Source organism: Emys orbicularis, chromosome 1, assembly GCF_028017835.1.
Source record: "Emys orbicularis isolate rEmyOrb1 chromosome 1, rEmyOrb1.hap1, whole genome shotgun sequence".
Classification (NCBI taxonomy): Eukaryota; Metazoa; Chordata; order Testudines; family Emydidae; genus Emys; species Emys orbicularis.
Window position 1 is genome coordinate 82,488,794 of NC_088683.1, and position 16,586 is coordinate 82,505,379.

The following is a 16,586-nucleotide window of genomic DNA, read 5'->3' on the forward strand; positions in this document are numbered from 1 at the left end:
GTATTTTGCTCTCTGTTATCCATGGAGCCAGCAAATTATTCTATATTTTCACTGTAAAACAAATTAGAATATATACCTTTACATTAGCATTTGCTAACTGGTTAGAGAAATTTGTTGCCTCTTTTCGAGATCCTTTCAGCTCCTGCCTCAATTCTTCATTTCGCCCCGTAAGCTGGTCAACTTGAGCTTTCAAATGCAAACTGGCATCAAATATTCCTTCTGCATTCTTTGATTCGATTGCCTATCACATTAAGAATTAATTTAGTAAACAGAAAAACAAAAAACAAACAAAAGAATGCAAATACTTCTCCTCCATATTTCCCAATAAACTGGAGCTTTCCAGTGTGCATAAGTGGGGCTCAAAATTACAGCCACTGTGACAGAGGGAGTACAGGGACTAATACCATCAAATCGTCATAAGGGGGAAGTGAGAGACAAAAGTAGGCAAAGCCATAACTCAACCCCGTCCTTGTGTCAGCTGGCAGAACTGGCTGGCTGTGCTGAGGGGAGTTCCTACAACCCAAAATGAGCATCACCGTTGCAATCCCACCAGTAAAGCTAGGGTGCACTGGGAAGCATTCTGCTTTAGGTAGCCATGACTGTGAGCTCGGCGCAGATCTAGCCGCTAAGTGATTAAGAAAACTAAATCTAACAGTACAAACACTTTCAGCATGAACATCATGTCTCAAGCTAATATTTCAGTGATCTGATTCTCTACCAAGATAAAACAAAGTAGATTATTACTTTTTAAAAGTCATATATTTAATACAATATTATAATCTGCTTTTATGTAAAATACTACATCCATATTTAAAGTATTCTGCAATGCTTTGAAGACTGACTATTCAGTCAAGATGAATTTTACTCTCATGTGTCAATTTGATTTGTGTTTTTAAGATTTTAGGGGGTATTTTGAACATATAACAGCTAATGTTCAACACTGAAGCAGTCAAAACAAAGAGAACTCTATAAATAACTTCTACCAAGCCAAATAATTCAAATGAAAGAAGGCTTACATTTACTAATCGCTCCAGACTAGGGATCATTAAGGCCGTTTCTCCTCCTTTCACACTAGGATCCTTCTGCATTTCCCTGACAGCTTGTAAAATCTCTTTCATTCCTTGCTCAAGCTGCTTGTTTTCTTCTGATAATTCTTTTACTGCAATACAATAATGTATATTTCTAAAATATATTTCTAAAATATTTTAAAATACTCTGGAAAAATACAATTTCATCTTGGTTTCTGTTAGTCTGATATACAATAAAAATGGCTTATCTTATTCAAGGAAATACCCACCCACTTACAGAGTTCAGAGACTTCAGATTTCTGTGCACAAGTAGTAAATGCATCATTCTGACTCCCCAACCCCTTGTTTACTAATGATCTAATCCAGCAAAGCACATAAGCACATGCCTAACATTAAACAAGTGAGTTGTACCACTGTCTTCAATGGGACATTCATGGGTTTAAAGTTAGGCATGTGCTTAAGTGCTGTGCTGGATTGGATCTAAGCAACTTGTTATTTTAATACCAAATATTAAAATAAATAAAATATGTTCCATATAGTGCCACTGATGTAAACCTTTAAGTTTAAAATGAGGAATATGTACCACACAGTAGAAACTCTTTTAAAGAAGATATATGAAAGTTTAAAGTATTTATTGAAGTTCTAAAGAAATAAAAGACCTTGGTAAATTAAATTTCATCGTCATCATTTTGTAGCTTATCAGGAACAACCCTCAATCTACATTTCAGAGTTTAAAGGTATTAGGTCATAAAAGCATGTACACACACACACACACACCCTTTCATGCATTCTGAGAAAAACACCAAGTAAACTGTAAACTTAAAATATTAAAGGAAAAATTAGATTTGCAAGCGTAACAAAATAAAGTAGGAGAATATTAGCCCTCTAAAAATTATACATAAAGTTCTGACTATCAGCAGCTATTTATAAATTTAATCATGGCCTATACTAACAAAGAATTACAGCTTACATTTAGATTGAAATTTGGCTATCGCAGTCCTGTTCCGTTCCAAATCTTTCTCTCTCTCATTTAATTCTTTTGCAAGGTATTCATTCTACCAGCAAAAAAAAAAAAAAACGTAAAAACTGGATTTTCAAGACATAAGATTTAGAGTCTTTTAGTACTAGAATACTTAAGAGCATACAATTGAGTAATGTCTGTTAAATAAAAACAGATTCCTGAAGAAATATTAAATCATACATATCTGACAGTACAATTATATTATTATAAGAAAACAGTAAAAGAAACAGTGTCATCTGCACAACAACAAAACCAGTAAAAGAAAAATATTAAAGCCATAAATAATGTTTACGCAAGCATTTAAAGTTTCGTCTCTTATAAATATCCTATGAAAGCCTTGAACTACCTGCACTGCCTGGCTTCTGTATCTCTCAAGCTCGAGTTCTGCATTTCTATATAATGTGTTCTTGGCCAACACATCCCTGGATATCTGCTCATTCTAAAGGAACAATGAATAATTAGCAAATGATTTGATTTCCATTTATGTATGTTACCTTTCCAAGACCTTTTCTGTGATATGAATAAAGAAACAACTTTTACATTTTAGCAGTAAATTAAATGAATATTATTCGTTTTAGAATTTTGTTAACACATTACTTAAAAATGACCTGTTGGAGCAAAGCATAAGAGACAATAGTTTAAAAGACTGACTTATACAGACATACGAGTCCCATTTATCAGTTATGGATATCAAAAAGAAGAATAGTTTGATAAATCTAGAAAATACCTCTCATAGCTGTCACTCATTTAAGTTAGTGATGGGAAAGAACTCTTTAATTAACTTGTTCATTCCTGTGCTAATGATGTTCCCTATGTCATATTCTCCAGGGCTTCTTTCAGTCCAATTTTAAAAAAGATTCATGCAATAGAGACTCCACTACTTCCTTTGGAAGATTATTTCAGCAGACTAATATAGAGTTCCCCAAATTTTTCCTATTGTAGACTTCATGCCATGAACGACTCCCATACGATTCATGATCAAGTGGGTCACCTCCCCTTACACTGGAAATCCAATAAAATCCCTTTGGGAAGTACAGCAATTGCTTACACAGACAATTAATGTTAGGAAACTATTTAGTGCATTGAAAAATAAATACAACTTTGCATATGTGACCAACTAGCTCCTTTATGAATCACTGGAAAGTGTTCATATACCACCATCTAGGAACCACTAATCTAACAGATTTCACCACTTGAAATCTTTTCCTAATATTAAATCTACAGTTTCTTTGCCACTAGATGAAGAGATGGGAGAGAAAAGCAATTGAAAGCCAGCTCAGAAACTTCTCACTAGCTGGAGGATGACTGAAAGAAAGGAATCTTTCATCTCCTTAATACCTTGGTTCTTTTCCTATCCTCGTTGGTAGCAGAAACTTCAGAAGCTACTTCTCCCCTATGCCTTGCATTGGCTAAAGCTGTGGCATCCTTTGACAGAGGACACTGCTCTGATATTCCACCAATCACAAACTCATAGAAACATAGGAATGGAAGGGACCTCAAGAGGTCATCAAGTCCAGCTCTCTGCACTTAGACAGGACCAAGTAAACCTAGATTATTCCTGACAGATATTTGTCCAACCTTCTCCTTAAAAACCTCCCATGATGGGGATTTCACAACCTCACTCGGAAGCCTATTCCAGTATTTAACTACCTTTATAGTTAGAATTTTTTTCCTAGTATCTAATCTTAATCTGCAGTAAGGGAGATTTATCTGATTACTTCTTGTCCTACCTTCAGTGCACATGGAAAACAATTGATTACAGTCCTCTTTATCAACAGTCCTTAACATATTTAGCCTTCCTTTCTTGACTAAACATGCCTAGTTTTTTAACCTTTCCTCATAGGCCAGGTTTTCTAAACCTTGTATCACTTTTGTTGCTCTACTCTGGACTCTCAACAATTTGTTCACATCTTCCCTAAATTGTGGCACTCAGAATTGGACCCAGTACCCAGAATTGGACCCAGAATTGTGGCACCCAGAATTGGACATTGAGGCCTTATAAGTGCTGAGTAGAGCAGGACAATTACCTCCCATGTCTTACATAAGATACCCCATTAATACACCCCAAAATGATATTAGCCTTGTTAGCAACTGCATCATTGTTGTGTATATTCAGTTTGTGATCCTCTATAACCCTCTGGTCCTTTTCAGCAGTACTACCACTTAGCCAGTTATTCCCCATTTTGTAGTTTTACATTTGATTTTTTCCTTCCTAGGTGAAGCACTTCGCACTTGTGTTTATTGAATTTCATCTTGTTGATTTCAGATCAATTCTCCAATTCGTCAAGATCCTTTTGAATTCTAATCCTGTCCTCCAAAGGGCTTGCAACCCCTCCCAACTTGGTGTCATCTGGAAATTTTATAAGCATATTCTTCTCTCCATTATCTAAATCAGTAATGAAAATATTGAATAGTGTCTCTCACAGAACTGACCCCTATCAGACCCCACTAGATACATCCTCACAGTTTGACAGTGAACCATTGATAACTATTTGAATATGGTCTTGCAACCAGTTATGAACCCACCTTATAGTAATTTCATATAGACCACATTTCCCTAGCTTGCTTATGAGACTATCAAATGGGACTGTGTCAAAATACTTGGTAAAATCGAGATATGGCAGCAAACAAGTAACTCTATCAAAGAAGAAATTAGGTTGTTTTTTGTTCTTGACAAATCCATGCCAACAATTCCTTACAAGCCTATTATCCTCTATGGAGTGTTGTTGTAGCAGTGTTAGTCCCAGAATATTAGAGAGAGAAGGTGAGTAAGGTAATATCTTTTAATGAACCAACTTCTGTTGCTGAGAGATACAAGCTTTTGGTCTACACAGAGCTTTGGCCTGCTAAACCCAGGGTTGTGAGTTCAATCCTTGAGGGGGCCACTTGGGGATCTGGGGCAAAATCAGTACTTGGTCCTGCTAGTGAAGGCAGGGGGCTGGACTCGATGACCTTTCAAGGTCCCTTCCAGTTCTAGGAGATGCGATATCTCCATTAATTAATTAGTAATTAATTAGTCATTATTAATTATTAGTAATTAGTTGTCTTCAAGTCTGGGAAAGATACTCAAAATATAACAGCTAAATACAAGATTGAACAGCTAGTTTATAGAATAAGTAGTTAGTGGGTTTGATATACACCTTAACACATTCAAAATTGTGTTCACCAAACAAGGATATTCCACAAGAGAAGTAAATCTCATCATGGAATGGGCCACCCAAATACTCAGAGAATCTGCTTCAATACAAAAATAAAACCCCCTCTGACCGCACACCCCTGGTTGTCACCTACCACCTCACACTGGAACCCATGCAAGGCATCATCAAACAACTGCAACTCATACTCAATGGGGACCCCACCCTGAAAAAAAATCTTTCCTGGCCTTCAAACAGCCCCACAGCCTCTCCAAGCTCATCATCAGAAGCAAGCTTCCCAGAGACCAGGACACACCAACTCAAAGTAGCACCACACCCTGCCACCACAACAGATGCAACACCTGCAGACATATCTCCACTGCTACAATGATCAACACTCTCCACAACACACCTTTCCAGACTCATGGATCCTACACATGCCTATCACAACATGTGGCGTACCTCATCCAGTGCACTAAATGTCCCAATAACAACTATGTGGGTGAAACCAGACAATCACTAGACTCTCCAATGAACTGAAACAGGAAAATAATAAAAGACAAAAACACCGTGTCACCTATGTGTGAACACTTTTCACAAAGCAATCACTCTATTGCTGACCTATGAGACCTCATCCTCAAAGGAAACTGCACAGCACTTTCAAAAAACAAGCCTGGGAGCTTAAATTCATAACCTTGCTAGACACTAAAAATCACGGTCTTAATAAAGACACTGGATTTATGGCATTCTGTAACCCACTAACCCCCACCCCATTTGTCCTATTACTACAGGAGTGTTAACGGGCCACTTCACTTTGAATGGTTCCTTAGAATATGTGCTAATTACTTATGCTAAACTAGCTGTTCAATCTTGTATTTAGCTGGGACGCTCTTAGGCCTTATCTACACTGCCATTTTACAGTGCTGAAACGTTCTCACTCAGGGGTGTGAAAAAACACCCTGCCCCCGGGCGCTGCAAGTTTCAGCACTGTAAAGTGGCAGTGTAGAGAGCGCTGTTAGCTACTCCCCTCATGGTTTTTTTGTTTTGTTTTTTTTAACAGGTGCCGCGACTACACAGCCACGTTAAAGCACTGCTGCAGCAGCGCTTTAAAGTTGCTAGTGAAGACATACCCTTAGTGCCCTTCCCAGACCTGAGAAAAAGCTCTATGTAGCTCAAAAGCTTGTCTCTCATCAACAGAAGTTGGTCCAATAAAAGATATTACCTCATCCACCCTGTCTCTCTCTTATTCTCTAGGTGCTTACAAATTGATTGTTTAATAATTTGTTCCAGCATCTTTCCAGGTATTTAGGTTGACTGGTCTATAATTCCCCAGGTCCTCTTTTGTTTCCATTTTTAAAAATAGGTACTATGTTAGCCCTTCTCTAGTCCTCTGGGACCTCACACGTCTTCCATGAGTTCTCAAAAGGTAATTGCTAATGGTTTTAAGGGTGCTTCAGCTAGTTCCTTACGTACCCAAGAATGAAATTCATCAGGCCCTAATAACTTGTATACACCTAACTTATCTAAATATTCTTTAACCTGTTCTTTCCCTATTTTGGCTTGTGTTCCTTCCTCCATGTTGTTAACATTAATTGTGTTGAGTATCTGGTCACCATTAACCTTTTTTAGTGAAGGCTGAAGCAAAATAAACATTAAACACCGTAACCTTCCTGATGTCATGAGTTATTACCTCTCCTTCCCTGCTAAGTAGAGAACCTACACTTTCCTTTGTCTTTCTTTTGCTCCTTATGTATTTAAAAAACCTCTTCTTATGGCCTTTTATATCCCTTGCTAGGTGTAACACCTCCTGTGCCTTAGCCTTTCTGATTTTGTTCCTATATGCTTGTGCTATACTTTTGTACTCCCCCTTAGCAATTCATTAATGTTTCTACTAATATTAGGCCTTGGCTACACTTGCAGCTGTATAGCGCTGTGAGGTAAACCTGTCTTCGTACAGCTGAGTAGGGAAAAGCGCTGGAGTCTATCCACACTGACAGCTGACAGCGTAGTGGTGTGGCCACACTTGCAACTGTGTTGGGAGCGGTGCATTATGGGTAGCTATCCCAGCATTCATGTGGCTGCAACGTGCTTTTCAAAACGGGGGGGTGGGGTGGATTGTGACAGGGAGTGAGAGTGCTTTTTGGAGCATGTCAGCTCTCAATTTTGCAAGTTCCGAACTCCCGGCCCCCTGCTCGTTCATTCACTCACTCAAAGCAAGCTGCAAACTGTTTGCTTTTCTCTGTGATACGAGCTTTGAAACCAGCACTTCTGCATTCCTGCAGCCAGTCACAACAATGGAGAGGATTGGCCACTTGACAAGGTGATTAGTACAGCGCTGCAAGCGTTTACACTCACACCCGTGAGTCGTAGTCACTCCGCTGCAGCTGTTATTTCTCTCGGGGAGGTGGAGTACCTGCAGCGGTGTACCCAGGGAGATACAGCGCTGCAAGTGCCCTGCCAGTGTGGACGGGGAGTTAGTTACAGCGCTGGGGGAGGCTTTACAGTGCTGTAACTTGCAAGTGTAGCCAAGGCCTCAGAGAGCAGCACTGTCTCAGCCCCCACTTCATTCAGATAAGGGCTGTAAATTACTGGACTTTATCTAAATGTAAACTAATTAACAAGTGACTCACCTCATGCCACAGGCACCGGCTTCCTCCAGGCCCTGGGGATGCTCAGCCCCCCTGCCCGTCCACCAACCCTGTCCCCTCCCCACAAGCCTCCACCCCCACCTCACCTCTTCCCGCCCCCACTACACCTCTTTCTGCCCAGTTCTGCTCCATCCCCCAAGCACGCCCCATCCCCGCTCCTCCCCCTCACTCCCAGCACCTCCTGCACACCACCAAACAGCTGATCGCAGAGGGCGGGAGGCACTGGGAGGGAGGGGAAGGAGTTGATCACTGGGGCCGCAAGTGGACAGGAGGTGCTGGACAGGTGGTGGGGAGCTGGCCACTGGTGGATGCTAAGCACCCACTAATTTTTTTCCATGGGTGCGCCAACCCTGGAGCACCCACGGAGTCAGCACCTATGCCTCATGCTACTGTGGCCTGTTGCTTAACTGAAACTAAAACATAAGAATGGAGAGAACACTACAGTCATGAGGGAGTCTGAAAGGTAAGATTGGAAGGGGGAGAAGTTAAACAAGCAAAACACAAAACTGACCACAGAACTAAAAATCTCTCTAATCTTGTTTTCCATTTAAAAAAAACAAAAACAAAAAAAACCTCTTTTGTACTTTTGATGTCTACATATTGGTTAAGAAGCAGTTGTGATTCTGGTGGCTTTATATTTAAAGAACTTTCTATGTTTTATTACCGATGCCTCAAATGTGCTGGAATGGAACTGTCTTATATATGTTAATGAAGTTGAAACACAGAAAATAAAAAATGTACATTGTCTGTTATCTGTTACTGCGTATATTTTCTGAATAATTACAAAAGGTAAACTTACAGGTATGCTGGAGAAGCCTCACCTGCGAACTAAGAAAAAATAATTCACTCCTCAACTGCCCTATGAGATTTTCGACTGGATCTGCCTGACATACGTATTCTGATGGTCCACCTTCAAGTCCACTTTTCAAAATTTCTGCCTGCAATGATTCTGGAAAGGCTATCTGTTCTTTGCTGACATCATGAAAATCAGTTAAGAAATCAGAATACTTTATTTGAGAATAGTCCTGTTCATCTTTCAGCTTCACTACTTGTGATTTATAGGGTGTTAGTGGCTTTCCAAGAATAGACTGACAAAAAATGGCAGATTTTTGACTAAGAGTCAGCCCTCCCTGGAAATCTTCAGAAAATGTTTGGTCTGAACCAGAGCATATTGCTGTTTGTTTCTGAAAAGATGCTTTTTCCCCATAATTTTCACCGTTCTGTCCTTGAATCTGCTGGCTTTTGGAATCCTTTTGCATTATTTGTGCAGCAGAAAATGAACATGGATAGTCTGATTTTAAGCCTTTTGATAGCTGTCTATTAGTTGCATAGTCTGTTGTTTCTAGTGTCTCTGTAGATTGTAATCCTGATGATCTGTAAAGTTCTTTTATAGTAAAAGTTTCTGAACTATGGCCATCATCTTTTGGCTGCATCTGTGCCAGGTGTCTAGAATCTAACTGGACAAAAATATTTCCACTTTTTTCTGACTGATTTAGATTACGAAGTACACTAGAAATTCTTCTTGATAGATTTCCCAAAGCCATGGTATTTTCAGATATATCCTTCTCAGATTTTAACAAACTAAATGATGCTCCTCTAATTGAAAGTATGTTTTTCATTTCCATGTTATATGAACTGTTATCCTGTATTCATAGAAAAGTAAACAATGCTTATTATTGTTACATCAGTATGTAAAGACAATTCATTTATGATTCGGAGTACTTGTGGCACATTAGAGACTAACAAAGGTATTTGAGCATAAGCTTTCGTGGGCTAAAACCCACTTCATCGGATGCATGCAGTGGAAAATACAGTAGGAAGATGTGTATATATATATTTTCCTACTGTATTTTCCACTGCATGCATCCGATGAAGTGGGTTTTAGCCCACGAAAGCTTATTCTCATATACATTTGTTAGTCTCTAAGGTGCCACAAGTACTCCTCGTTCTTTTTGCTGATACAGACTAACACGGCTACCTGTCATTTAGGATTGTTTCTTTAGATAGTTACACTAATAATTAATAACTATATGGAAGTCTAAAAACTATATAGTCAGACACTAACAGTTCCTAGTTTGGGGCCCAACTCATACAGAAAAAATACAATACACACTAACATATCATGACCCTACCTTTGCTTTAACTTCATCAACATTAACTGTGCTCATGAAGTCTGATTTCCCTTTTTTTGTCTTCAGATCTTCAGTAAAGCTATCAGTCAGCTGCAGGTCATCTGCATCCAATCCTAATTACCAATACATGTATGAATAACAAATATTATGAATGAATTTATCAATCCCCTGACAACAAAATGAAATGTTCCAAACAGTGGGCTAGCTTTCTGGTCCCTGTTCTGTGATGCAAAGTCGTCATAAAGTTGCTCCTGGTAGGCAGCTGATGATTCCCCTGGGGTGGATGTACTTCTGGCTGGTGTAGAATTGGCATAGCCAGCTCTTTGCAACATCTCTGTTACAAACATTTGCCTGAAGAGAGCGGGAGGGTGCGGCTGGAGCGTTCTGCACTCTGACAACACTTCAGATGCCATTACAAGCCAGCACAAGTTAGAACACACATGAGGCTGGAGAATTAGTGAAATACAAAGCCACTCCATCCCTTTCCTTCAGATACACCAACTTGAACTCTGGTGCAGCTGAAGATCTGGGCCACTATCTATACTCAGCTTCATAACATTTAGATATATTAGCAAATGCAGCACATTGTCAAGTTATCCCAAATAAATCTACACAGAACCACTTTCAGTGGCTGGTCTGAAAACTGACAAAATCTAAATAAACAGCCATGATTCTGTCCTACCTAACATTGCTGCTCTTTTTCCTTTCTCCTGAGCCAGTTTACGAATCTGTTGTTTCAGTGCAACTCTTTCTTCTTCCAGTCTTTCAATCTGCACATTAATCAAATATTAATATTTATTTCTGTTCAGTTTCATTTTACAAAATATGCATAAACACAGTTTATCACTTGCCTCTTTTAAAAGGATCTGGTTTTCAGCTCTGTACTGCTGCTGTTTTAGTGCCTTGCTGTTTTTAAATTCAGTTAAATCTATCATTGTCTTTGGATCAAGACCTGAAACACAATCCATGCTGTGTAATTATTCATTAGTTAGAAAAAATAATTCTAACTTTACAAAGCATTAACACATAACCCATTTAAATAAGAATATTTTGATAAATATTCAAGTAGGATTACAAATAATTATGCAGAAAACCAGTAAGAGCACTTATTTTCTTCATATATAACAGCTCTTCCATGCCTAATATAATCTGGAAAAAGGACAATATTAGTTGACTTACCCATAACTAAAAGTAATATACTTAACTTCAGGTAGTAATTTATCTTTTGCAATAAAAGAGCCTAAATAGACTAACTCATGTTTTTTCTTTCTGCATTTTTCAATCAATATTATGACAGATAACACTATAATATTTTCTTTGCAAATATCACAGTGTTAGAATGTACTATGCTGGATGAGCCATTCTGGAATCAGGAAAAGTTAGATAGCATCATGGAAATAAAAATGAAGATTGCAAACACTGCTTCTTCTTGTTCTTCTGGGGGACGTGGAGGGGAGGGAGAGGAGAGAGAGAAATGTAGCTCTGTCAAGAGCAGCTTACTGACCACATTTGTTCATGAACAATCCTACAGCTAATAATTTCTTCCTAATAAATAAAGAAATAAATCCATCACTTCATTTTTAGTAAGACAAATAAAATAACTTTCACACACTGAATTACAATAAGGTAAGATATTTGAATAATATAATGTTATTTGAACTCTATGGCACAGTGAAATCTTTGTAAAATTTCATGAATGACATACCTAAGCGTTCCCTGAGGTCTTCATTTTCATCAAGAAAATCATTGATTTTAAGTTCAAGTTTGTTCACTTCCTTAATCAATCCTTCAGTCTCATGATCTCTTATTTTAATCTGCTTTTTTAAATCCTTTATTTCAGCAATAGCATCTTCCAAACCATATATCCCCTGAAATAGTCCCAAAAGTGAATTTAAAAGGACTTCGTAAATTGTCCAAACATTATACTAAAATTAAAGACTCATGACAGGCAAGAAGAAGGTTATGAGTAAGTGGAGGGATTCTTTTGAAAGAACATTATAGGATTAAATTGAAGTAATCCACCCCCTTGAAAGGCCTGATCCAAAGTCCATTGAAGAGCAAGTATAATAATTTTTCTGATCATGGAAAATAGCACTTTGTAATTAGAATGGAAGTCTTAATTTATAATACTTTATGTCTCTTTCCTTTTTTAAATTTTTGATCAAAATTGGCACATGACTACAAGTGTTTGTAAGTAGTGTCACCATGACAATGCATGCAGTTTTACTGAATTCTAGCATACCTTTGTCAAAGACCATACATACAGATTTTACATAACATCCCTGGATCCAGATATCTTCTTTTGGAAATCTGAAGTGTCCTATTTTTTTTTATTTTATCAATCAAAATAGAAGGGTTCTTTAATAATTAAAAAAGTTTGCTTAAGACATATTGCTATTCCAAACAGCGTTTGCAGTGAAAAGTTGAATGAGTATGAACACAATCAAAGGTGGTTTTTGCTCAAAGTAAACGTTAACCATACTTGTTCAATGTTTCATAATAAACTTATTCAGAACACGGAGTTATTTGAACAAATCCTCTACCTTTGAGAAATCCACATGCCTCTCTGCTGAGTCTGAAGTAGCAATACTAGCGCACATTTTTAAAAAGTACTTTTTCAAGAATATTCTGCAGCCCTAAAAAATGTTGCCATAAAAAGGTCCTGTTTTTTTATTTTGAAAATATGGTAAAAAAAACCAAAACCCTTTGTTGCACTGTCAAACAGAATTGTCATGTGATCACACTTTCACAAGTATTGCTTAAAAAAAAAAAAAAAAAAAAACTTAAAGCTTATCACTGATAATCAGACATCATCCAGCAATGTGACACTTACTATTTAACAAACAACACAATTCAATGCAATGGAAAGGAACTGCATCTTTTTCTTTACCCTGAGATGTACATGTGTAACATGCACACGCTAAGTCCCTAATCCTGCAATGAGCGCCACACACACACAGATCTCTGCAAAGAATCAGGGCCCAAATTTGCATAATATTTTAGGAACGTAAACATTTAAAGCACAGTTAGGATCAGGAAAGCAATTATCTAAAAATGGCATCTTTTCATTCATCTTACTTCTCTGGCAAACATTTTTTTACTCGGTGCTCCCAGTGAGTTTCAGAAGTGCTTTTCCCACTGTCTGAACGATGGAGTTCTGTTACTAGCTTAACTGTGGACCCTTCAAAAGCTCCTCATCTTGGCTATCCAACTTCTGTTGTCTCAAGACAACTATTCTGGATGCTCAAATAGAAGCTTCATATACCTTGCCAAATATAGCTTAACTCAAGACTCAATTCACTCATCTACCATTTACAACAAGATCAAGGAATGCATAAGAATGAGAGAAAAACAACATGGGAAGTTGTTCATTTGACATTTGTTTTTGTTTTATTTTTCAGCTAGAAAATAGTAAATGGATAAACTGCAAACAAAAAAAAGATCTGTTGAAGATATAGTCAAAAACTGCTCTTTTCATTTTATCAAATAAACTGTGTACCGTTTCATAGTCTCTCATTCGCTTCAGAGCCTCAATGAGTTCTTTGTCCTTTTCCCTAGCATCAGACTCTGCTAGTTCTGCCACTCTCTCAGCCTCTTTAGTTCTCTGTTCCAGCAGTTGCAATTTTTCCTGTATTTCTCCAATACGATTCTGCTGAGCAAGAGAGGAGAGACCTGGAAAGAAAAGCAAATTTTGCTGTTATATTTTGAATGATTAAGAACATTAAGCCATTTCTGATATGAAGTAACTGAGTGCTTCCACTTTGCTTGGATTGAAATCTAGAAAAGTTGCCTCAAATAAATTATTATTTTGTATTTCAGTTTTGGTTTTCACAAATCTTTTAACTTCATTCTGAAATAAATAGTTTTACAGCAGTTTATATTATGGCCTTTTTATTTTTACAAGCAACCATTAAGGCAACTTATGTGAAGTTAGTTCATATAATGGACAATAGCATTCCATTTGAGTTCAATGGCACAACTCACATATTTAGAACTCTTAATGGTGTGTAAGACTTTACAGGATCAAGACTTTATATATTAAGGCCCTGATCCTGAAAAGACTTATGTATATGTTTAATCTTATGCATTGTGATTACTTCCATTGAAGCCAATAAGAGTGCTCACAGTAAATGAAGTTAAGCACATATGTAAGGGCTTGACTACATGGGAAATATATTCAGTTATAATGGTATAATTATACTAGTGTAGTTAAACTGTTACATTTATGCTGGTATAACTCTCCTACATAGACACTCTTATTCCAGAAAAAGAATGATTTTTTCCCCAGCTCATCTTAGTCCTTGGCTACACTGGCGCTGTACAGCGCTGCAACTTGCTGCGCTCAGGGGTGTGAAAACACCCATCCCCCCCCCGAGCGCAGCGAGTGCAGCGCTGTAAAGCGCCAGTGTAATCAGCGCCTGCAGTGCTGCACGCTCGCTCACAGCGCTGCAAGCTACTCCCCTCGGAGAGGTGGAGTACATACAGCGCTGCGAGAGAGCACTGCCGCGGCAGCACTGTGAATTCCCAAGTGTAGCCAAGGCCTTAAACTGCTTCCAAAGTGACATAAATTAAACCAGAAAGAAGCATTTTTATACCAGAATAACTGTGTCCACAAGAGGTGTTATACCAGTATAATTATAGCAGTTTAAATTCACACCTTATACCTTTATAACTTCCCTATGGAGATAAATAAGGCCTAAATCTATGCAGAATCAGAGCCCCGCTACATTTCTTTGCTTCTGGAGGTCTAATAAATGTTCTCTTACTGCAGTTTGTATCTGAATTTAACTTACTCTTTTTAAGTTAATTTTTCACAGAGTCACAGTTAAATTACCGTATCTACTTTTGTAATTGGTATGTAGGCAATGTATTACTGTTTGTACATATAACTATGCAACAGAAGATGTAACTGCATATTTCTGAGTAAAACTTATATAAATCTACAGAACTTGAAGAAATATGACAAGTATTTATAAAACAGTCTTTAATACTAGATACTTCAATAGCTATAAACAATGAATTTGATCACACCCACACACTGAAAGTCAGTCCCCAATGTTTGTCAAATGGAAACAGTGAATCAGTAAGGGAATAAATGTCATTCATATTCTTTAAACAATGTAAAGTTTTAAAAAATGCTCATTATAAGTTGCCAACATGTATCTTTAAATAAAAATACCAACTTACCTTTATCTTTTTGGAGTTCATTTTTCAAATCCTCAATAATCAATGCATTTTTTCCCATTTCTTTTGTATATTGTTCAACTTGCTCAGTGAGCAACCTGATCTGACTGTCTCGTTCTTGCACCCCCTACAAAAATGCAATTATGTTAGAAAAGTAATTAACATTTAATAAACTGCTAACACAGAGTAACTTACTACTTTGAACAAAAAGAAAATGAAGAGATGCAGAACAGTTGATACAAAAAAAATCTGAAAGAAACAATTAAAGAAACAGTAATACTTACAACATAAAGTTCAGATATTATCTAGTAGTTGGGTATATAAAGGCAAAGCAGTAAAAATAAAAGAAAAATAGTCAAGTAAAATATACAATTAATATAAGCTTGTAAAAATAGTACTTTAAGCAATACCCTTTAAATACATATTTATTGAGCTGTTTTGAGATATATACCAACTTCAGTGGACCAACATGCAAACTTAAAGTTAAGCATGTGCATGTTGGCAAGATTGGGGTCTTTCTTGCAAATTCCTCATAAGCATCTGGTGCTGGCTACTGACAGAGACAGGATTCTGGACTAGACAGACCACTGGCCTGTAGGGCAATTCCTCTGTTCCTGGATGCATGTGTCTTTCAGAGGTTTAGTGAAAATTTGGTTGGGATTTCTCAAAGTTAGAGGTTTAAAAAATAGAAATGTACTCTGTACAATCTAGTTGCATATATGCAATGTGAGCTCTTAACAGTATGCCACTATTCTACAGATTCTGTGCATGCATGTGCAGCTTAGGAAACTGCATAGAGAGTCTGATGTATTTCTCTATGCTGAGTGAAAGAAGTCAGACTGGAAAGGAGAACAGTTCAAAAGAAGTCACAGAAAGACTGTAAAACAGGAAAGTCTCAAAAACAACAGCTGAACTGATTTGATAAAAACTTTGCAGAAACAAAAGTTCAGTCTTTGGCAGAAATCAAACCAGCCACATTTCAGCTGAAAGGTAAGAGATTGAGACAGTTACATATGGTTTTACAATTCCTTATTTCTGATGTAAATAATTTTCTACACAAAAGTGCGAGGACACCAAATTTGTGTGGAACATGCATAATTTTGGGATTAAAATGAGGGACACTTGAAAGGAGGTAAGCCTTTGCATAGGTCTGAAACAGACTCTCAACTGCCCAATGACATAGTGTTTGACACATGGACTGTACAGGCAGTTATTTAAAAGAGAGGTTATGACACATGCACATTTGCATAGACAGTACCTGCTGGAGTGCCATAACGTTGTTTTTGTCTGCATCAAGTTGGGCCATTTTCAGTTTCTCTCTCAAGTTAAACAACATCTGCTGATATTCTATGATTTCATCATCTTTAGAAGCCAAGATTCTCTGCAAGGAACATAAGCAACATAATTAAGGAGAGACACCTTAAATAATTCCTAAAGGT

At 37.5% G+C, this 16,586-nt stretch overlaps 1 protein-coding gene across 1 annotated transcript in view; it reads right to left on the minus strand.

Moving 5' to 3' along the window:
• CEP290 (centrosomal protein 290) overlaps positions 1 to 16,586 on the minus strand; it is a 113,582-nt gene that overhangs the window by 65,835 nt on the left and 31,161 nt on the right. Inside the window, exons 12-21 of the mRNA XM_065400984.1 lie at positions 16,406 to 16,528; positions 15,151 to 15,274; positions 13,463 to 13,635; positions 11,669 to 11,831; positions 10,815 to 10,915; positions 10,646 to 10,733; positions 9,964 to 10,076; positions 1,999 to 2,083; positions 1,017 to 1,159; positions 77 to 241 (exon numbers count right to left, since the gene is read on the minus strand). Of these exons, the coding sequence (XP_065257056.1) occupies positions 77 to 241; positions 1,017 to 1,159; positions 1,999 to 2,083; positions 9,964 to 10,076; positions 10,646 to 10,733; positions 10,815 to 10,915; positions 11,669 to 11,831; positions 13,463 to 13,635; positions 15,151 to 15,274; positions 16,406 to 16,528 (1,278 nt within the window). The remainder of the gene's footprint in view (positions 1 to 76; positions 242 to 1,016; positions 1,160 to 1,998; positions 2,084 to 9,963; positions 10,077 to 10,645; positions 10,734 to 10,814; positions 10,916 to 11,668; positions 11,832 to 13,462; positions 13,636 to 15,150; positions 15,275 to 16,405; positions 16,529 to 16,586) is intronic.